The sequence below is a fragment of the Crocodylus siamensis genome, chromosome 3, assembly GCF_052110815.1.
Source record: "Crocodylus siamensis isolate JL-2025a chromosome 3, ASM5211081v1, whole genome shotgun sequence".
Lineage (NCBI taxonomy): Eukaryota > Metazoa > Chordata > Crocodylia > Crocodylidae > Crocodylus > Crocodylus siamensis.
In genome coordinates this window covers 176,530,008-176,554,211 of record NC_143397.1, presented here as the reverse complement: position 1 = coordinate 176,554,211, position 24,204 = coordinate 176,530,008, and the positions used below count along the sequence as shown (strand labels likewise).

At 40.4% G+C, this 24,204-nt stretch overlaps 1 protein-coding gene across 4 annotated transcripts in view; it reads left to right on the top strand.

The window, feature by feature from the left end:
- Positions 1–24,204, top strand: part of ZNF521 (zinc finger protein 521) — a 285,865-nt gene that overhangs the window by 105,122 nt on the left and 156,539 nt on the right. For all 4 annotated transcript variants that reach the window (XM_090039845.1, XM_090039842.1, XM_090039843.1 and 1 more), the window contains one exon: positions 14,900–18,252. In XM_090039845.1, coding sequence (XP_089895971.1) covers positions 15,340–18,252 — 2,913 coding nt within the window. In that variant the 5' untranslated portion in view covers positions 14,900–15,339. The remainder of the gene's footprint in view (positions 1–14,899; positions 18,253–24,204) is intronic.

The window sequence follows — 24,204 nt, the reverse complement described above, 5'->3', positions numbered from 1 at the left end:
GGCTCAGGGGTGATCTGATGGCCACTTATAAGTTTATCGGGGTGACCACCAGGATCTGGGGGAACGTTTGTTCACCAGAGTGCCCCAAGGGATGATGAGGTCAAACAGTCATAAACTACTACTAGTTTCAGACTGGACATAAGGAAGAATTTCTTTACTGTCCAAGCCCCCAAGGTCTGGAACAGCCTGCCACTGGAGGTGGTTCAAGCACCTACATTGAACACCTTCAAGAAAAAATTGGATGCTTATCTTGCTGGAATCCTATGACCCCAGCTGACTTCCTGCCACTTGGGTTGGGGGCTGGACTTGATGATCTTCCGAGGTCCCTTCCAGCCCTAAATAAATAAATAAATAAATTTAAAGAAATGTGTGGTTACCACTGCACATTAATGAATGTGTAGACACGCCCAGCTTGTACTTAGATGTCTAGATCTAAAATTAAAGAATTCCTTTCTTCTATTCCTGAAAGGGTGCAGGGAGAGAGCCTGTCCAAAAATAAAATTAATATGCAAAAAAAAAAAGAAAAATAAAGCAGCCAGTGATGCAAAGGAGAGGTGGGGGGTGGGGAAGGGGAGGAAAAGGTGATCTTTTCAAACTAGAGGGTATGATCAGCTTTGAAGAAATTTTAGTGAGGGTGGAAATAAAAAAGAAAAGAGAAAGACTTGCTTGAAAAATGTTAAACCAACCAAAACAGTAAAGTGAGCTGGGAGAGGGAGAAAATAATAGGCTTTTCAGAAGACCCATACAGCAACTTCAGGGCAGTGCCAGAAGCCATCTTGTGCCAGCTGAATAAAATGAATAATCTGGGATGTACTGCACAGTTATGTCACTGAAGCAAAGAAAATATTGTGCAGAGTAATAAACAAAGTTTAGACACTGGACCAATGTATGTTAAATAGTGGAAGTGATAAATAATAAATGAGTGTGACAGTTCAGTTGAATGACAAGAGAAAGATGACACTAATTTGCCCCAGGTGAAGAGTAAAACCAATTTTTGCAGATCTGCAGATGGTTAATTGAAAACTTATAAAAAGTAGGGAATATATAAAGGGGGGGTTAATTAGTACTATTTCTGTTTATTTAAAATATGCACTAATTTTTCATATACTTGGAAAAGTGAATTCCTTTACTATCCCCATTTTTCCTCCCCACCCCCCACACTCCCCCAGGTATTCCAGTATTGAGCCTTTCAGAACTTAAGAAAAAGATAGCAGTGGTTCTGATTAGAAAAGATCCCTAGTTTGTTGAACAGGTTGATGACACAGGCTATTGAATCCTTACAGAGAATTGTTTGTCTTCTGGTTTTAGATGGCTTTAATTCCTCCAAATTGCTCCTTGAATAATAGGAAAAAGGCAATTTGAATTTCAGTGACAGATTGGACATAACAGGTTGCAACTATTAGGTCTAATTTTACCATACTGAGAAATAAAATTGCCTAAACATAAACATCGATCACTGATGCAGTAAATTAATTTGTACAGAAAAAGTAGTTTAACTGCAGTGCACATTAAACATAGAAAATTTTCAAAATTACAGCTCTCTGAATTAATTTGTACACTTGTTTACTTGTTAAAAGCACAGCGTAACTTCTTTTATTTTTTTCCCCTCATTGTGACTTCATATTATGAAAAGTCAGAGCAATCATACAGATAGTTCAGAACGAACAGGTTCTATTTTTTAGCTGTTAAAAGCATAACTTAGGTTATGGTTGTTTCGAACATGTTAATAGAATTACTAAAGATCTCTTTGAAATACTGTTTCATTCTAGCAAGGCAAATGTGGCATTTTAATAGGCCTGAATTATGTTTTGTTAAGTATTGGTGGTGTGAAGTAATTAAAAAGTTTTACGATTTGGTTCAGCAATGCGCTTATGTTTGAATGTGTCCTAAGGCTTATTTAAACTACTGAAATCTTCCAAACTGCTTCTTAAAAATATTATATCTGTCTCTCTCTCTTTCTACTGCTGCCTCTTTTTCCTCAATATGTTCAAAACTGTACATACCACTTTAATGAAGTTTAGTAAAATATGTAGAAACTTTTTCAGTTTACCACTCAGACAGTTGTCTGCCTGATAATCTTTTCCCTTTGTTTTTCCAGTTAATTTTTTTATAATAAAAGAGAACAAATTTTCACTATTTTTGAGCTACAACTATAAACATATTACTACTAAGCATAAGTAATCACCAATGTATGTAATAATCTTTTTTTAAAAAAATTGTCTAAGTCACAGTGGAACTGGATCTGCCAGTGTGGCTTATTTTGATAGTATCTGGTGTCTACTGTTTTCAAGGACAGTAGTTCGATTTAAATACAATTCTGATAAGTGGCAGGTTTTCATGTCTTTAATGCCCTGACAAGGGCATCACTCTCAGGAGAGGGAGGTGAAACCAGTTGGAAGAGGATTCCTTCCTTTCTCCTTTGTGCTGACACACCGAGATAATGGACAATTAATAGAGAACCTTCTCTGCAGGGAAAGTCTAGGGTTATCACTAATATAAAAGTGTCCATGGGGTGCTGGAATATAAAGGGGAAGGGGAAAAAGAAAAAGAAAAAGTATAAAATGCACAAATGAAACATTAAATGATTCTTTGTTTGTTTTTTTAACATGAAATTTTGGTGAATGATCTGTACTGTAAGTATCAGCAGCTGTAACTTCTTTTTAGATCTGGTTCACTGCATTTGACATCAAGGGCTACAGAAATCTCACCACTTTTATAGCTATGGGAGCCATTTCAGTGGTAAGCAAGAATGCTAAGCTTTGTATTTTTCCTTGATACTAGTTACCTGATCAAGTTACAGTTAGGGCACGTCTGTGTATTGCCGTATGGCATGCTACAGTGACGAGGCGGTCATGCGGGTTTACACATGATGGCCTGCTACATCGCCGTAGTGGCACATGCTCCGCTTATAGTACACCACTACAGCAACATAGCAGGGAAATCGAAATGTGAGCTGCCCATTTGGTGCATTACCCACCCGTACTGTGCTGTGCTTTAGTACTTCTGAAAGGAAGTACACGGTGACGTATAGACATGCCCTTAGTCATCTAATCATGCCCTGTTGCTGGGTTCACCAACTGTGGAGGACAAACCTAAATTAATTGTCACCTTACTAAGCTTTTCAGTCTCAGTATAGACTTGTTGGACAGTCTTCAGGTTCACCTTAAGGGGAAGCTGCTTTATTGTTTTGGTTTGCATAATTCACATAAATCAGTTGTCCAGCCAGTCTTGTGAGTTTAGCTTCATAACTCCCTGGTAAGCCAGGTTCATAGATTCATAGATGCTAGGGTCAGAAGGGACCTCAATAGATCATCGAGTCCGACCCCCTGCATAAGCAGGAAAGAGTGCTGGGCCTACATTACCCCAGCTAGATACACATCCAACCTTCTCTTGAATACCCCCAGGGTAGGGGAGAGCACCACCTCCCTTGGGAGCCCGTTCCAGACCTTGGCCACTCGAACTGTGAAGAAGTTCCTCCTAATATCCAATCTAAATCTGCTCTCCTCTAGCTTGTGGCCATTATTTCTTGTAACCCCCGGGGGCGCCTTGGTGAATAAATACTCACCAATTCCCTTCTGTGCCCCCCTGACGAACTTATAGGCAGCCACCAGGTCGCCTCTCAACCTTCTCTTGCGGAGGCTGAAAAGGTCCAGTTTCTCTAATCTCTCCTCGTAGGGCCTGGCCTGCAGGCCCTTAACCATACGAGTGGCCCTTCTCTGGACCCTCTCCAGGTTATCCGCATCCTTCTTGAAGTGCGGCGCCCAGAATTGCACGCAGTACTCCAGCTGCGGTCTGACCAGCGCCCGATAGAGGGGAAGTATCACCTCCTTGGACCTATTTGTCATGCATCTGCTGATGCACGATAAAGTGCCATTGGCTTTTCTGATGGTTTTGTCACACTGCCGACTCATGTTCATCTTGGAGTCCACTAGGACTCCAAGATCCCTTTCCACTTCCGTGCCACCCAGCAGGTCATTTCCTAGGCTGTAGGTGTGCTGGACATTTTTCCTCCCTAGATGCAGCACTTTGCATTTCTCCTTGTTGAACTGCATTCTGTTGTTTTCTGCCCACTTGTCTAACCTGTCCAGGTCTGCTTGCAGCTGCTCCCTGCCCTCCGGCGTGTCCACTTCGCCCCATAGCTTAGTGTCGTCTGCAAACTTGGACAGAGTACATTTCACCCCCTCGTCCAAGTCGCTGATGAAGACATTAAAGAGTATCGGTCCAAGCACCGAGCCCTGCGGGACCCCACTGCCCACACTCTTCCAGGTCGAAACCGACCCATCCACCACAACTCTCTGGGTGCGACCCTCCAGCCAATTCTCCACCCACCGGACTGTGCAGTCATCCAAGTCACAGCCCCTTAACTTGTTCACCAGTATGGGGTGGGATACCGTATCAAAGGCCTTCCTGAAGTCCAAGTATACGACATCCACCCCTCCTCCTGCGTCGAGGCATTTTGTGACCTGGTCATAAAAAGAGACTAGCTTGGTCAGGCACGATCTACCTGCCACGAACCCGTGCTGGTTTCCCCTCAGCATAATTTGTCCTGCCGGGCTCTCACAAATGTGAGCCTTGATGATTTTTTCAAAGATTTTGCCAAGGATGGAGGTGAGACTGACTGGCCTATAGTTACCCGGGTCCTCCTTCCTCCCCTTCTTGAAAATGGGAACCACATTGGCCCTTTTCCAGTCCTCCGGGACTTGACCCGTGCGCCACGAGCATTCAAATATTCCCGCCAGTGGCTCTGCAATGATGTCGGCCAGTGCCTTCAGTACCCTCGGATGGAGCTCATCCGGGCCTGCCGACTTAAAGGCATCCAGTTCCTCCAAGTGACCCTGCACCACCTCAGGGTCCACGCATGGAAGTCTGGTGCCTTGCTGCTGCCTCCCTACACTCCCAGTGAGAGACTTGTCATGCCTCTCGCTTAGGAACACTGAGGCGAAGAACTCGTTGAGGAGTTCAGCCTTGTCCCCTCTGTCCGTCACCAATTGTTTCTGCCCATTTAGCAGGGGTCCTATTCCTCCCTGGGCCTTCCTTTTACTCCCTATATATCTGAAAAACAATTTCTTATTGTCTTTTACTTGGGTTGCCATCCTCAGCTCCATGGTAGCTTTGGCCTGTCTAACTGCCTCCCTACAAGCACGAGGTTGCTAGCCCTGAGTGACTGTAACATCCCACAAAAGTACTACATGCTTCTCTGTCTTGCTGTGCAGTCCTTGCTCTGCTAATCTCCACACCTAGGATCACAAAAGGGGAGAAGTCATTGATGCCAGCTACACGTTGCTTACCGTAAGGATTCAGCAGCAAACTACCTTGGGGATTATTACGCTGTCTACCTGTGTGTAGTTCTACTGTAGTAGATTTAATGGCTGATGATGTGATCATGTGTCTCTGTGTTCAAGCAAACAGAAAGGACATACAACATTTCCTGAAGTTAGACAAACCAAAGATTAGTCTAAACTGAGAATGGAACAGGTTAACTGATCTTTCTCTTCCTTAAGCTTTCATTTGTCTCTAGCAGCTCTGAGCTGTCAATATAGTGTACGGCTTCTGATAAGTATGGGTTCTCCTCAGCCTGAAGAGATCTGTCTGATAAGATAAGATGGCCTTAAAAAAGAGAGAGAGAGAGAGAAAGTATGTTAACTGCTTTGACTGCAAAATACCCCCTGGTAGCCAGAGATAAGACACCTTGAGCTGCTCAGAAGACCTTAGACAGGATGTAAATGAAGCCAATAAAAAAAAATCATTTCAAATCCAGCAGCTATTCTGCTCTACTCTGATTTCCAACCCTGACAGCAGAAGGCTTAATTTACTGTATTTCACACCGTGCTTCCATTCTGAAGTAAGGAGGCTACAAAGGCTTGTGTTAGATACAGGCCTTAAAATAGCATAGGTATCTAAATTTCTTGAGAGGCCTCTATTTCAGTTTCAGCAGGCTTCTGTCAGTGGAAATTATATGCAAGAGAAGAAAAATGCTGCCTTTTAATGAAAGTCTTCCCTTCTTTATTTATGCTTAAATTAAACTATCCAAGTAAACATGAATAGAAATAACATTAAAAATTTAAATAAAATGTTAAAAGGTAAAAGATTCAGTCTGCATAGCATCCCTTACCTCTGACACTGCCTCTAGGCATGACCATAGTTAATACAGTTTTCTTGCATTTATACAAAACTTGTTATTAAGTTTTTGGTCCTCCACCTACTTCAGACTACAGAGCCGAGCAGATTTCATTGACCATAGCTAGATCTATCCAGAGTTAAAACTGTCCCTTTGAGCAAACTGAAGAGCCAGTACTCACTCGTGGCCTCACTTCAACTTGAAGTCACTCATTAGCCCACCCTATGTGTGTTCTTATGCTTGCATTTGCCACCCTTACGGTATGGACACACGTAATGGTTTAAATGTGCTTTATACTTGATGTGGACAAACATACAAGCCTGTTAAGCTAATTGTAAGCTGCCCAGAACAGTTCACAGGTGTACCTGGAAAATCAGTGTCAAATAACATTCTATTAAGTATGCTTTTAAAAGCTGTAAATAACTGCACAGTTTTGCATAATATTCACTCCTATTTTTTTCCTTTGTTTCTAAATTAGCTCACATTTTGCTTTTTTCTGCTCTTGCTTTCAAAATCTTCTATTCTTTTTTCCTCTTCCTTTATTACGCCTTTCTCTTTCTTTTCTCTGTTACATTCTTTATCTTCTCCCATATATTTTTGTAACCCATTTTCTTTCAATCCAGATTCATCTCCCTCTGAGTTCCCTTACCTCTCTTTTTCTTTTACTGAAGCTCCAACAGTACCTACTTCTCTGCTCCTCTAATACTTTGAGGATTAAAACATAGGATTAAATTTAAAAAAGGCACGAGCCATATAGGAAGCCAACACAGTGCTTGGGTATCTCCCAACACCTTGCCCTGGAAACCTCAGGGTTGTATCTTTTGTGTCAGCTCTGGGGCAGTAATATTTCCTCCCTAACCATAGGAAGAATGAGTTTTGTGGCCAGAAAGGCCTGCAGACCAAATGCGAGCCAGAGCAAGTCTGGCCTTCAGTAGAAGTTCTCAATATTGCCAACTCTCATGATTTTGGGGGGTGGGGGGGGTGAAAGAAAGAGCTAAGTTTTTCAAATTCCTGAAGCGTAGACTCTTAACAATAATGCCAAAAATCGTGAGAGTTGGCAACACTGAGTTCTTCAGGTTTCAGGGCCTGAGTCCTTGGCCCTTGGGTTATGAAGGGGAGAAAAAGAGCAACACCTCCTGTAGTCCCAGACATGCTTTGGTGCTGTCAGCTGCAAAAGGGGACATAGTAGGTCTGTTCCACTGGCTATACTACATTAGATAATTCCCTTTATGACAGAGGTTTAGGTTGTAGTTGTGTTTATGACAGAGGTATTTTATTTGGGTTAGTTTTGACACCTTTTAAGGTCTTCTCTACCCCTGAAAAGGGGCCACGTTGCAAAGGAAAATTGGGTTTACGCAATTTTTCACCTCATCATAGTGTTAGCTAGAGATATTGAGGCCTGAAAGCAAATGACATCACTGGGGTTCCATGCAATACCTGACCCATTATCTCCAAGTCATCTGTAGTTGTCCTTAATAAACAGTATTAACAGTGCTACAAGTAACAAACCTGACAAATTATCTTCTAGCAAGAGAGAAACTGAAATTCTGCATGGAAGATATTAATCACTTGTTTTAACAGTTGGTGTTATTTTTGTAGGGAAAAAGATCTCGGCAAAAATTAATACTCAGAAGCTTTGTGGAGAGTAGAGTGTCTGTGCGTTTTGCCTCTACTTCCCAATAGCTTGGTTCTTAAAGTAATCGTTAGGAGGGTGGCTTTTTCTGACCTTTGCTTCAGATGAAACAGTGCTGGTGGTCTGTGACTCATACAGACAAACAAAACAAACGTGAACAAGAAATAGCAAGATAGAGTGGACAAAATACTGTTTAAGCATCTTTGTCAGGTTTACTCTCTAGGCAGGTGAGCTAGTACTCTTGTAGTCAGAAATAAAGAAGCCCTGTAAATTAGATTTGTAATATATGATTCTCAATTACAGAAAGTATATAATAAGCTTTGAGGATGGTGCCTGTCATTATTTATATGTTGGGGAATGTGGAAGAGTAATTCTGCCCCCAAAACATTGAAAACTACTTCTTTATTTTTCCTTGTCTTGAAAAAACACAAAAGTCTTGCTTTCCTTGAATGAACTGAATGTTGACTATTGGCTCCAGCTCAGTATTTAGATTTTAATTGGAAAGATGGAGCTGAATGAACTATTTAAGGATGCACTGTTCTTTCATTGAGCGCCGTCTGTTCAATTGAACTTTAAACAACAAGAAAAAACATTTATGTTCTTTTCTGTGTCCTGTAAATATAATGTATCTTGTGAAGAAGGCTTTGTAAATCTGGAAAGTTGTTTTTCAGAGATAAATAGAGAGAGGGGAGGGGTTTGCTGAGGGCATTATAAAAGTACTTTATAAAAAAGGTTTTTTTTCTGCAAACGTATTAAAAGGCCTTAACTTATTTCTAAGAAGCATTTTTTCTTGTCAGAGTATTTAAAATAGAACCCCTTAATTCTACCAGCTGCGGCTGCTAGCAGATAGAACCCCTTTAAGTTTCTCCCCCAGTAATCCAACTGTTAATGCATTTAATTGGTCCTCCCAGAGTGGTTTTGAAAAATTGATAGATTTTAAAAACATCTGTAAATTATAAATAATTTTTAAAGTTCACATTTCTCTTTTGAATGCCCATTACAGAGTATTAGTTTTCAAGCAGTTAAATAAGTTATGAGGCAAATGAGTGAGTTTAATGTGAGGCCATTGATGTGAAAAAAAATGTGATGGTATTAAAGTTGCAGCTTTTCCAAAACTGTTTATATTTCTATTGAGAATAAATGGAGGAAACTGTGTAATAATGCATATTTTATTTTAAAGTGACTTTAAACTTGAACATTTTCCAATGAATCTGTGGAAAAAAATAACAAAAAACAATTGTTTGGTTAGATGGCACATCATGATACCATTCAGATCATCTTGGTATTTATGTATTACACTTGGATCTTCCTTTTATTTGTATACACTTAACATACATTGGACAATATTGTTTGATTTCAGTAATGTCTAACCACTTCATTTACCATTTGTTCACACCTGCATATTCCCATAGGATTCCTTATCTCATTTTCAAGGTAGTCTGGTAGACAATTAGCAGTAGTAATAATAAAAAATCTATCCAGCACTAAAGCATGAAACAGATATTACAAGTAAACTATGTGATATATAATACCCATTCCTCTCAGTTACTTACACAAAAACGCAAAGATTTAAGACTGGAGAAGTTTATTATCTATCCAGGTAACTGACCAGGCTGACATTTATTCTTTCCCTTTTTAACTTGACTTTTACTTTGCACGCAGCATTCTACCACACATTGGCATGCATTTCTGTTTGTATCTGCATGTGCATACACACGAATGTCCATATGTATACACCGTATGCATTTGTCTAACAAAATGCGGTCCTGGTTTATGACTAGGGCTCCTATGGGCTGTAGAACTACAAACAATAAATTGTGTACACGTGCATATATAGGCGTACACATGTATGTATGTATGTATATTTATATGTCCACATGAATGCATATATTATAACATGCATATATGCTGTGGTGCTAGGTTTGTTTACCTGATTTGCCAGATTCTTGTATATTCCCTTCAAAGGTAACCATTGTTATAAATCCTGTCTCTGTTAAAGAGACCTTGCTATGTAGTGCTTGCACATACATCACATCTAGTCCCATAAGGCCAGTTATGTGACCAGTCTGCCGTTGCAGCTAACTAGCCCAGGTAACAAAAATATATCAGCAGAACTAGCACTTGGGAGGTCCTCGTCTGGGCATGTGAAGTACTATCATTTCATTTGGGTTCTGTGGTAATTTTGTAGCAATTAAGCTTTCTGGCGACTCCTTGCTTCAGACAAGAGAGGTGTTTTTGTTTTTTGTTTTTTTTCTGGGAAAGACACAGCACTGGTGACCTAGGATGTTTGTGACTAGAAGCAAATCATACTCTGTTTCCGTGCCTCAGTTTACCGCATCAGTAAATGGCAAAAATATACTGTGTCAGGATACTCGGAAGCTTAATACATGACTCTTTAAAAATGCATTGTGATTTTTTTTTTTTTTTGGACGAGAGGCACAGCAAAAATGTCATTTATTCTGTTATTTAAAGGTTCACTGCAATTTTCTTTTTTTTAGGAACAGAGTGGCAAAACATGTACTGTTTAAATCACAGAAAAATAATGCATGCCAGCAACTCCTTCTGCCCTGCAGCATATTTCAGTCAAAATGTGCATGTCATACACCTTCCTGGTGACTAAATGCCCCTTTCTGAAGCAGCACTGTTAATTCAGTCGGCAGCACTTGGGATACGATCACTTTCAAGACTTTGCAACTACTGAGGTTGGCACATGAGTGCCTGGCTGCTAGCACCACAGAGGTGCTTTGTGCTCTCATGCACACCTCCCCCTCTCCATGGAATAACTCCTGGAATTACTTCACTTTTCTGTTAGTGAGCACTTTCCCCCATAAATATGACTGAACAGGTGTTACTCTGCTACTAACTGAGTTTCCAGCTGTCCTCCTCCAACACAGACCAGGCAAAATCTGTTGTTTAGTCGTATTAGGCAGTCTACAGAACTATCCAGCCTGAGATGGAGGTCTTCCTTGCAGGATATGGCAGTCTTGTTGCCAGAAGATGGTCAGGAAGGCCTGGCTGGCTAACAAAGACAGTCCTTCAGCTGCTGGGTGTAGTTCCAGTTTTGCATCCCCTTTGGCAGCAGCACAGAGACTGCTGCAGTGTGGCCAGCCAGCAAAATTAGGAAATAAGGACCTCTTTTATTTACTCAGGCTGCTGAATCATGGGCATTCCTGTCTGCTTGGAGAAAAGTCAGGCAGCTCTACTTTCCACTGGAATTCTCAGGAGTGTTTGGTACTTTCATCTCGGAGTGTTCACACACTTGTTTTAATGTGCTTTATGGAAATGGTGAAACTCAGCAAGTACAGTTCCTGTAGAAAAACATCTGCACTAACTATTCACTCACATTTGCATCTTTAAATAGACTTTTAGGCCTCGTAGCCGATTTCCAACAAAGTTTTTTGGTTGTGAGTGCTGGAGCCCTCTTAGAGGCAGCTAGTGTGAAGTGACTGGTTCCAAAAATTAAAAATTTACACTGACATGTTAAGTGCATCACATCAAAACGCAGAATACTTGCCATAACACAAAAAAACCATTTACGGTAAGTAGCACTTAGTGAGTGTAGAAGGAAAAAAAAATATAACTCGATACAGAAAATATATATTTAAAACCCCATAAGTACTCAATAGAATATGCGGAGCCTTATTCTTCTCTCAGCTAGATGTCTATGACTCCCATTGACCTTGGTGGAGCTGTAGGTGTGCATCTGAATTTGGTCCAGAGTATTTTACAAGAGTTTGTCGTAACATTTAAATTAGTATTAGTAATGTTGACATAGGTCAGTGTGTAGGCGTCTATAAAATTTATACACATGGATATATGTGGAGTAGCAATGAACTACTTGTATTTTCTATTAGGGAAACTGGCTAAAAGGGATTTTGGGTCTGTTCTTCTATCAGTGGGTAAAATTTATTCTCTCAGCACAGCACCAGACTTGTATGTGGAACTGCATGGAAATGGGGAGTAAAACTGAGTGTAGCTCTTCTCGTGATGCTTTCCCAGTTAATAAGATAGAGTAGTAGCTCCCACTGCCCTCTAATTTCTGGGATGGCCACAAGATCCACATATATATAAATTACGGGACTCTATCCGAGCCGGCCTCATCAAGTGTGGTGGCCTATTAAGGGCCCATACTGAATCTCCTTGCACTGTTATGAAGGAAATTCCCCATGCATTGCTAGGAGAATAGATAGTTATATTGTGCTGAAGAGGTAGATTTTCAATTTTAAAATATAATTATAAAAATAAGGCTGTGTAAGTATTAATTTTGTTTTAAATGAGTTTTTGTTCTTTTTTTATGCTGAGGATTATTACACTGATTCATTTTGGGCTTCATTCGGAAAAAAAAAAGGAAAAAAGCTGAATAGAAATTTTATGCAGGTTAGTTGGACAATAAAAACCACTTTTGTACTTTATTAACCCAATTCCCTGCCTGATTTTTTTTTACCTTGTCCACAAGCTTAAGGGAACATATCATAAGCAAGCAAGGGGAATTGAAAGGTGGGAGAGGTACTACCATTTGCTTATACTGTAGCACGGTCACATTCAGAACTTGAACTTGAATCTACAGCCTGCTTGACATCCCACTGAGATTTACAACCCAGAGAGAATAGTTATATAATAGGTAAAAACAGGCAGACACTGGCCACAAAAAGAAAGTGATTTACTACAGTGTCAATGATAGTAGCCTATTTATAACGCTTCCTATATATTCCTCCAAACATTTATACAATAATATATCATGTCTGCATAGGTTACACAATTTAATGCCAAATTTGGTTACAAAATATGTAGCCTAGACAGTTGCAAACTATTTTTCTTTGCTCAGCTGAATGACATAAATTCCTTTTTATCTGCCAGAAGTGTAAAGTAGTTCATATGTCAGAAATGTATTTGATTTTTAAATGCCAAAAGCGGGGGGGGGAGAGTCCTTAATAATGCTCCCAGGAAAATCCCTGTCAAAATAAAATTTTAGAAAATGGGGCATGAATTAAGAAAAATTCTGAGTTGTTTTTGTTTGTTTTTAATGACCAGCTCTAGTTTGTTAAGTCAAATCTAGCATTTTGAAAGGGCAGTTGTAGATTTATATTGAAAGCCTCATGAGAATCAAACAGCCATTTAATGTCACAATTTTAAAAATCCAACAGTTTTAATATTATTCGGAAGGGTAAGAGACTTTGCTTACAATACTTCAGTAAGCATTTTAGCAGATGATAGTATGTGAGCAACTGGAAGTTTTTTTTACATACACACACACACACACACACACACACACACACACACACACAGATATATATGAGTACCTTTGTTTACACTTGAAAGAGGTGGCAATTTGTTTTTTCTTAATACATGTCTTTGTTGCAAGCCAGCCTTCCATATATATGTATACGCCATGTGTAAACGTGTGTAATGTCTATGTCATTTGTGAAAACCTGTTTTTCAGTGGAATAAACAAGAGGATACAAAATCATGCAGTGTTCAATTTATATTGAAAAGCATTGTTGCAATGGGCAGAAATCCAGGAATGGTGTTTGGTTGTTTTCTCAGAGTTAGATGGTTGCCATCTGGCATAGATAGTGAGATGGTGTTGTCATCAGTTTCTAGATGCAGGAAAGAAATGAATCCTCATCTGTTTCCTGTGGATAAGCAAGAGGTTGATAATCTAGTAAAATCTTGTTACCTTAAAGAAAGCAGGCTTGGAATTTGTTTACATAATACAAGCCAACGCTAACTTTCATGTTAATATGATAAGTTTCTTGTTAGGAGGCTGGAGAAGTTAGAAAACCTAACCTTTGTTGAAAAATACTTAATTTTTTTTTCCTTGAAGGTTTACTCACACTTTTTCTATACTGTTATCTTAATCAACTTTATTTTTTAAAGGAAACAAGATGACACTACTCCTGGTGGGGAATAAAGATGTGTTTCAGATGGGACTGTTGAGCATTCTTTTTTTTTACAAAAAAAAAGTTTTATGCTAAGACAAATATGTTTGCTAAAGCATATCTTTCTCTGTTAAAAAAATAAATAAATAAGAGGAGGGGGGCTGCAAAAATCCCAGACAGCACCTGTTAAGCACGTCGTTAAAACTGGCCCAGTGCAGAGGTGAAGTAATAATTTAATTGCAAAACTAGTTTAGTTTACTGTCTGGCTTGCATTCCTGTTTGCCTTTCTTTGTTACTCATAAATCTTTCAGCTTTTACCATTATCATTAATCATTTTTCCTGTTTCCAGTTTTTCACAAGTAGCTTTGTCTATGATCACCTAAATGTACAGGTTCTGTTTAACTAAGGAAGTTCAGTCAGCTGAGGCTTTTGCAAAAAGGAAGAAGTGGTGGGCAACCTCTTGAACTCTAAAAATAAAAGCACTGTTAAGATCTGGCTTTTGTGAATCTTTTTCATTTTCCTTGATCCTAGCTGACTTAGTATAATATTTGTTTGTGTGTTTTGAACATTTTATATCTATTTGCTGGCTCTTGCTTACTGAATTGTATAGTTATTGAAGAAATCCTGGTTGTATTTTATTGCAGAAGACATCACTTTTATTATGTTTTTGTCCTTTTCCTCCCCTGTAATTTTTTAATATTGTTTTGTTGAAAACACAAAGGTCTATATCAATAATAACCCCTTAAAAGATTTCCATTTTCAGAACCAACTTTGAGGGGGAAAATGAGGGAAAAGCAGATGGAATTTTTTTTATTAAGTATTAGTCATGCGGGTTGATTGCATTAATTTTAAATCATTCTAGTAATATTTCCTCCTTTCATTTGACTGTTCAGGTGCTCACATAATATGCAAATCATTTTACAATGGATACAAAGAAACATTAAATATATTAAAATCTGCATTTTAATAAAGTTGTCAATGTATAATACATATCCTGCAACTAAAAAAAATTATAAAAAGCAATAAAAGGGTAATATAAGCATAGAACTATTTAATAACTTTTCATATTTTACAGTGTGGTAAAAATATATGTAGGAAAAAAGCTGTTGGATCTGGGTTTGAAAAATATCATGTTCCAAGTTGAAACGTTGCATGTTTGTTTCAGCTTTTTTTGCAATGTTAGGTCTGTGTGTATGCTTATATAGCTTTTAGTGTATCTTTTGAGTTGGAGTTGATTTAAGTTTTTGGACATCCTTTGTCTTATTTCAGATGGAGTGGATGTTGAGGATGACCCTACCTGCTCATGGCCAGCTTCATCCCCCTCCAGCAAAGACCAGACTTCACCCAGCCATGGAGAAGGTTGTGATTTTGGTGAAGAAGAAGGTGTCCCAGGATTGCCCTATCCATGCCAGTTTTGTGACAAGTCATTCAGCCGCCTCAGCTACTTAAAGCATCATGAGCAAAGTCATAGTGACAAACTCCCTTTCAAATGCACGTATTGCAGTCGCCTCTTTAAACACAAGCGGAGCCGAGACCGCCATATAAAACTTCACACAGGAGACAAGAAGTATCACTGCAGTGAGTGTGACGCAGCATTTTCAAGAAGTGATCATCTTAAAATTCACTTAAAGACTCATACGTCCAACAAGCCATATAAATGTGCCATTTGTAGACGTGGATTCCTTTCATCGAGTTCTCTGCATGGTCACATGCAGGTTCATGAGAGGAACAAAGATGGTTCTCAGTCTGCTTCCAGGATGGAGGACTGGAAGATGAAAGACACTCAGAAATGCAGTCAGTGTGAGGAAGGCTTTGATTTTCCTGAAGATCTTCAGAAACACATAGCAGAATGTCACCCTGAGTGCTCTCCAAATGAGGACAGGTCTGCTCTTCAGTGTGTTTACTGTCATGAACTCTTTGTAGAGGAAACGTCTCTTGTAAATCACATGGAGCAGGCTCATAATGGTGAAAAGAAGAACTCATGCAGCATTTGCTCAGAGAACTTCCATACTGTTGAAGAACTGTACAGCCACATGGATAGTCACCAGCAACCAGAATCATGCAATCATAGCAACAGCCCTTCTTTGGTAACTGTTGGTTACACCTCAGTATCTAGTACCACTCCAGATTCAAATCTTTCAGTGGACAGTTCAACGATGGTAGAAGCTGCTCCCCCAATTACAAAGGGTCGTGGAAGAAAAAGGGCAGCCCAACAAGTACCAGACATTACTGGTCCTTCAAGTAAACAAGCAAAGGTTACCTATAGCTGCATTTATTGCAACAAACAGTTATTTTCAAGCCTCGCAGTTCTACAGATACATCTGAAAACTATGCATTTAGATAAGCCTGAACAAGCCCATATTTGTCAGTATTGCTTGGAGGTATTACCCTCACTGTACAATCTGAATGAACATCTTAAGCAAGTCCATGAAGCCCCCGACCCAGCATTGATTGTTTCTACCATGCCTGCCATGGTTTACCAGTGTAACTTCTGCTCTGAAGTATTCAATGACCTCAACACTCTTCAGGAACATATCCGTTGTTCTCATGGTTTTGCAAACCCTGCTGCTAAGGACAGTAATGCATTTTTTTGTCCCCATTGCTACATGGGATTTCTTACTGATTCTTCTCTGGAAGAGCATATTAGACAAGTCCATTGTGATCTTAGCAGTTCCCGTTTTGGTTCCCCTGTACTTGGAACCCCAAAAGATCCAGTAGTAGAGGTATATTCTTGTTCCTACTGCACAAATTCTCCAATATTCAATAGTGTTCTTAAATTGAACAAGCATATCAAAGAGAACCATAAGAACATTCCCTTGGCACTGAATTACATCCACAATGGAAAAAAATCCAGAGCCATGAGCCCCTTATCTCCAGTAACTATAGAGCAGACCTCTTTAAAGATGATGCAGGCTGTAGGTGGTGCTCCTCCACGTCCTGCAGGTGAATATATTTGTAATCAATGTGGTGCTAAGTATACTTCCCTGGATGGTTTTCAGACTCATTTAAAAACACACCTTGACACTGTCCTGCCAAAACTGACATGCCCACAGTGCAACAAGGAGTTCCCAAATCAAGAGTCCCTGCTGAAGCATGTAACAATTCATTTCATGATAACCTCTACCTACTATATCTGTGAAAGTTGTGACAAGCAATTCACTTCAGTGGATGACTTGCAGAAACACTTGCTTGACATGCATACGTTTGTATTCTTTCGCTGCACCCTGTGTCAAGAGGTTTTTGACTCCAAAGTCTCCATTCAGCTACACCTTGCTGTGAAGCACAGCAATGAAAAGAAGGTATATAGATGCACGTCTTGTAATTGGGACTTCCGCAATGAAACTGACCTACAGCTGCATGTTAAACATAACCACCTGGAGAACCAAGGGAAAGTGCACAAGTGCATTTTCTGTGGTGAGTCGTTTGGTACAGAGGTGGAGCTTCAGTGCCACATTACTACACACAGCAAGAAGTACAACTGCAAGTTCTGTAGTAAAGCTTTCCATGCTATTATCTTGCTGGAGAAACACCTGAGGGAAAAGCATTGTGTTTTTGAAACTAAAACACCAAACTGTGGAACCAATGGCGCATCGGAGCAAGTTCAGAAAGAGGAAGTGGAACTCCAGACCTTGTTGACAAATAGTCAGGAGTCCCATAACAGCCATGATGGCAGTGAAGAAGATGTTGATACATCTGAGCCCATGTATGGATGTGACATTTGTGGAGCAGCTTACACAATGGAAACTCTCCTGCAAAATCACCAGCTTCGAGATCACAATATCCGACCTGGAGAAAGTGCCATAGTTAAGAAAAAGGCTGAACTCATTAAAGGGAATTACAAGTGTAACGTGTGCTCTCGAACCTTCTTCTCTGAAAATGGGCTCCGTGAGCACATGCAGACGCACTTGGGACCAGTGAAACACTATATGTGCCCGATATGTGGTGAGCGGTTTCCATCTCTTCTGACTCTTACTGAACATAAAGTCACACATAGTAAGAGCCTGGATACTGGAAACTGCAGAATTTGCAAAATGCCTCTCCAAAGTGAGGAGGAGTTTTTGGAGCATTGCCAAATGCACCCTGATTTGAGAAATTCCTTAACAGGATTCCGCTGTGTGGTATGCATGCAAACAGTGACCTCTACCTTGGAGCTGAAAATCCACGGGACATTCCACATGCAAAAAACAGGAAACGGTTCTGCGGTGCAGACTACGGGGCGAGCACAGCATCTTCAGAAACTGTACAAATGTGCTTCTTGCCTGAAGGAATTCCGTTCAAAACAGGATTTAGTGAAACTTGACATCAACGGTCTGCCATATGGTCTGTGTGCTAGCTGTGTTAATCTCAGTAAAAGTGGTAGTCCAAGTGTCAACATCCCTTCAAGCAGTAACAGACAAGGCCTGGGCCAGAATGAGAACTTGAGTTCCATTGAGAACAAAAGCAAGGCAGGGGGACTGAAGACACGTTGTTCTAGTTGCAATGTTAAATTTGAATCAGAAAGCGAACTCCAGAATCATATCCAGTCAATCCACAGAGAGCTTGTTCCCGACAGCAACAGTACACAGCTGAAAACACCACAAGTATCTCCAATGCCCAGAATCAGCCCCTCCCAATCTGAAGAGGTAATCCCCCCCACCCTCCCACACACACATATTTTTGTTGTTGTTGTTGTTGCTGCTGCTGCTTTCACACTTTTGACAAAACTCCCAATTTTCTCAAGCCCTGTTGTTACATGCCAGGAAATGTTCTGACTGAACTGTGGTATAGTTTCACCCATAGCCATTAGCTAGTGATTACTTGCTTCTTGATATGCCTTGTGTTTTGGCTTGAATGATTCAAAATAGGACTAATTCCAGTCTCCCTAGGATATTGTCTTCTGTATCACCGAAGAGACCAGTCTTCATGCCAGCGCAACAGAGATTTGGAATCTTAGCTTAGCTCCATTGCGAGTTGGAATCCCTAGCTTTGAGTTGTGCTTACGGCAGAGTGTTAATGACAGAAAAGCAAAATACATCGAGCCAATGTACTGGCACGAAAGGTGTATTTTTAAAAAATATTTGTGAACAGCAAATTGGGGGGTTATTTTTGCAAATTATGTTGCAGACATTGATTTTTCCCTGTCTTACCACATTGTGATTACAAAGAAATTCAGCACTTTATTACCTAAGGTAAAGGGTGATATTAGTCTTTAAATGCTAGTTCCACTTTTTAATTTTCCTTTTTATTAAGGACATATTAGGTAGTCCAGTGACACCAGTGCTCTAAGTAACTGATGATTAAAATGACATTCATGCAACATAACTTCAAAAATATGCAAAAATTATGATACCAAATTCTTGAAAAATTAAATATGCTTTCACTTGTTTAGATTAGCCCACCAACCAGTAGTATTTGGGGTGGCAGAAAATGCTGCAACAGCTCTATGGGAAGGAATAGAGATTTTTTTCTTTCATGAGTATGAGTAATAAAATGTGTCAATTCACATTTTGGCATGATTTCTTGACTATAGGTCCTTAACAGTGTGGAAACCCTAAATAGCATTAAACTGCTCAACTGGTCTAAGGGATGGATAAGGACACAACCTGGGTATGGAAAATGACTCCATGTGACATGTCTTTCATCAGTCTCCTCACCTAACAGTTGCATTGCCACTTGTGGGGGTAAACAATAGGGGTGTGCAAAGCAGGCCCTATTTGATCCGGATTCAGCCCAAATCAGGGACAGTGATTTGATTCATTGATCCAGATCACCTGTCCCTGATTTGATTTGGGTGAATCCAAATCTGAAGATTTGATGCTGATTGGGAGAATCAGTGATTTGGACATAGACACAGCTTTAAATGTTTTTTCTACACACCTTGAGGTACCAACATGGCTCATGAACACTGTGATGCTGAGGCAGATGGAGCACAGGAGTGTGGTGGGGTGCCCCCACGTGCTCAGCGCTGAACCTGGAAATGGACTGGAAGTACTTCCGGGTCTGCTGGAGAGTGCACGGGATGCCCCCTGGCTTGGCGATCGGTCATGGGGGGGCCGGGGGCCCCCCAGACCCAGGAAGCACCAGTCACTGAGTTAGTGGGGCGTGGCAGGGGGAGGGGGAGCCACACATTCCCTGGCGGACATGGAAGTGGACCAGAAGTGCTTCTGGTCCTCTTCTGTGTCTCCTGTGGCTGGAGGGCCCCCCGCGCTTCTGTGGGACATTCCATGACAGCATTCACAAGCCACCAGCTACCTAGAGGTATGCAGAAAAAAAATGTAAAGCTATGCCTATGTCCGAATCGCTCAATATTTCCGAATCTCTCCAAATCGATTCGGGGGTTCCGATTTGATTCGAAGAAATTAAAGGGTCCTTTGATTCGAATCAGATTCGGAGATTTGGCCACCGAATTGGGCCGAATCTTCGCTGAATTGAATCAGGGTCCAAAGCTTTGCACAGCCCTAGTAAACAAATATCTTAGCACAGGGCTGTCCAACTTCCAAGCTCCCAGGGGCTGCATGCCTTGAGGGCCAAACCAGGACACCAGGAGCTCTCTGTGCTGTTCCTCACTCCTCTACCCCTTGGGGTGAGGGCAGGAAGCAGCAGCTGGAGGAGGGAGGGGGAGCCTGGAGACTGGTTGCTCTTGCAGCCACAGCATGGGGGAAGCAGCTGCTGGGTGAGAGGCGGGGGGCTACACTGTAACTACCCACAAGCCACCTTGTCTTAACGTACTACATAGTGAAAAAGTTTTGAAGAAAAGGGCTCTTTTAAAAAGAGCACCACAAAAGAAAAAGTAATGTCTCCCCACAAGCTGAAATACATGTTTTCAGTTAAGAATAGTAAGATGATAACATGGTATGCTAAGTAAAGATCATGGATTGACCTCTCCCATTCCCCTAAAGGTATGTAGTCATCCTAGTTCCATTTCAAAATCTGCATTACCTCTCAGTTTCTTGAGGCTTAAAAAGATCTCTGCCTCTTCAGATGCGTTGAAAACCTACCCCAAAATCTACCTTACTCCATAGATTGTATGTCCAATCAGAGGAATAGAATTGTAAACATGAAACATGTGAAAAGTAATCTGGGGAGCTCACACAGTTAGAAGTCAAAACTATTATTATAACAGTAGGTTAGGTCTATTTTTTTACATAATTTTTTTTTTTTTTATAATGACAATATCACTTCAAAAGGTAGCTATTTAAATATGCTCTGTGGCTATTAAAATTATTTAAAACATAATAAAAAAACAATAAATTCCATTTGTTTTAATGGGAGTTTTTTTGGTTTGGAGTGTTGATCCAAGAAGTGAGAAAAATTATATAGCTATTATACCATAGATAGCACGGAAAAATCTTTTATTATACAGTAATGGATATACATGGAAAGGAAATCATTTTTTTCAGTAGAAAACAGGAGTGAAACAATCATTTAGTTTATTTGCTGATTGTCCCTACGTTTGGGCTAGAAAGCTTCTCTTTTTTTCTTTGTTCATGCTACATAAAGAATAGACCTACATACCTAGATCACTGATACTCTTTCATCATGTCTGCTTGATTTTTTATTCTTTAATTACTAAATGGTATCCTAACTACTGATAAATATCTCATAGTGGAGAGAAACTTGCTTGGTCTCTAAGCTTAATGAACTGTTAACTGTTGGCTGTAGGTTTCTTGGAAGTCCCTAATGATTACTTAAGCTTTGTGCACATTCTTAGTCTAATAGGTAGAACAATAATAGTTAAAATTTAGAACTTCCTAAGGAAGTGTGGTCTGAACAGGGAAATGGGGACTAAAACTCAGTCCTAGGTCAGATACTGGTTGCTTCTCCATGCCAATTTCCTTATGAGTAAAATGGGGCTAATATACACTTCAAAAGGGAGGTAACATAAAGCACTCAGTGCGTGTCTACACAAGATGCCTTACTGCACAGTGGACTAATCTACTGTGCAGTAAAGAATCACCATCTGCATGTGCATAGCATTTACTACACAGTGAATTAGTCTACTGCACAGTTGGCTACTACCTGTAGAGGTAGGAGGTTAACTGTGCAGTATCTAATGCACAGTAGCACCTGTGTAGGCAGCTGACTGGCAGCAAATTGCTCCTGGTCAGGCCAGGCAGCAGGGGGCGGTGGAACTGTCCTCTTCCCCAGGCAGCTGCCTCCCAGTCCCGTACCCTGATCAGCATGTTAAGGCAAGGAGCTGGGAAGCATTTGTTTGGGAGATGGGATAGTTTCCTGCCGGTCAGGGCATCGGGCTGGGAGGCAGCTATCTTGGAGGTGGATGCGCTCCTGGAGAAAGCTTACTGCACCTTATTTTACTGTGCAGTAAGCTTATAGCACATTAATAGCACATGTAGGCATTCCTTCAGAATATGAAAAGCACTATTAAGTGCTATGTATTATTGCTTTTGTTGTTCCTCCTCAGAATATAACCATACTTATGTTAATGATGCAGATATTGGATAGTGTAGCTTGACTTTTCTTTCTCAACGCTCAGGGCTTGTCTATATAGGAAAATTTAACTAACATAAGAATACAGCTTGTGTTACACTGCTGTATTACTCCAGGGCTGGACAGATTCCAATTCCTGAAAACAAAACCTGGTCTGCACTACAAAAAATTGCTATTAAGAGTTATCTTATGTTGAGACATCTTTGTTTACCTCCATGTTTCATTTTGAGAGCTGTTGGTAAAACCTGGGTTTAACCTGACATAGTCAAAATCATGCTGGTGTCATAAGTCCTGTACTGGCATTGTTTTATAGGGTACAATGCCTTCTTTTATGCTATATTACCTGTATTTAGTAGTCCTCCACAGTCCTCCTGTCTTTGTGACATTCACCACTGTCACAATTTTGAACTCTGCTGTCCAGGGTTCACCATAGCCTGAATCTTGCCCTCATTCCTTAAAATTGCCAGTGCATTTTGGAAATACTTCTCTTTCCACTAGGCCACCCTTGCAAGTGCTTTTTGTGACCTTACTGTGGACGTATGGTACAGTATAAAGCTGTAGCTAAGGGGTGTTCAGATTTTGCATTGCAATCTGATTTAAAGAAAAACGTCCTGAATTCCCTCTGTTTGTAGAGGTAAATCGGTAGTGCAAGTCCACTGCAGAATTGCTGCAACTACTGTTGCAATTCAGACATTGCAAAGGGCATGAAAGAGCTTTGGTACACAGGAATGAACAGCAGTGCTGAGCAAGAGGGAAAAGGGAGGTAAGAACTGTCAAACCAAAAGTAAGACAGACCAGCAGAAAATTGGGGCTGCCTCTTACATTCGTTGCTGCTATGCAGACCTGGATGCCATACTGAGCAGGGACCCTCAGAACCATCCAGCAAGTGGCGGTGGATACCTGACACCAACTTGAAAAGGAACCTCAGAAATGCAGACTCATGACAAGCTCACTGAGGCAAGGGTCTTGGACAATGCATCCACCACAGAGAGCCAGGTATATCTATCTGTACCTGACCCAAACAATCCAGATAGAACATCCAAGGAAAAGGAAGTCAGGTATGTCCATTGTTGCATTCTTATTGTTGTTTTTTTTACTTTGTCCATGGGCCCCAAACCTAATCCTCCCATCTCTCAGAATGGTAACTGAACATACATAGACAAAGAACCCAGGTGTTGCCTTTTGAAGTAGATTTAAGCAACATACACTGGCACTCAGAGACAAATAAAAGAGAGAAAATAGTAAGAGAAACAATCCAAAACATGCATGTGGCAAGGCAGGCCGTAGAATTTCTAGCACCATAAATCTATTCACTTTTGACAGAAAAAAAAATATACTGGAGCTGATACTTTAGTATGCAAATGAATAAGGTTGTAAAATGATTCTCACAAGCAATCAGTACTGGTTATTCAGACTACACGATTTTCAAGAATAAAAGTGTAAAGTAAACTTGTATATTACATTGTAATATAAATGTCAAAATGCAGTGCCTTGGTTTTCCTGTCAGAGTGCATGTCCAAAGCAAATTATTGAATGCTATATTTGGATAGAGGGATTGAGGGAGGAAGAGATGATTTGTTGCCAGCTTGAGGGGAGGCTTGGCTTTAATTGGCTTGCAGAACTGGGCAACCACCCTTTTCCAATTTTGGCATTTCAGGTTGATCTGGTATGAATGTCCCTTTTGTCCTCTGTTACAAGCATGATAACATTTTCGAGAAGGGCATTATTTAAGATTTTTCCATGCATTTCGAGGAAGGGCTGGCTGCCTTGTCTGCCCTGCCATGGGAGACGCCTTCACACATCAGTCTGCACTGAGCTTGGATGACCCTCTATGTTGTGAAGAGAGAGGCAGCATATGGGCCCACACAACCTCAAGCAGTTATCTTTTCTCAACCCTCAGCACCCCCATAAGTGAATATTAGCCAAAATCTCCACTGTTTTCAGAAATGTAGCCACACTGACTGCAGAATTCGTATATGTACTATATGATGGGCACCCTGGCCACCATTACAATCACGAGCTTTGAAGTGTCTCCATGTACTCACTAAGGCAGGAAGTGTTGGCCTGCCTTGGAGAAAGTGGCTCAAAGAAAATCTGATCTATTTAAATATTTAGGAAGATTAGATTATAATCTAATTCCTAAAATA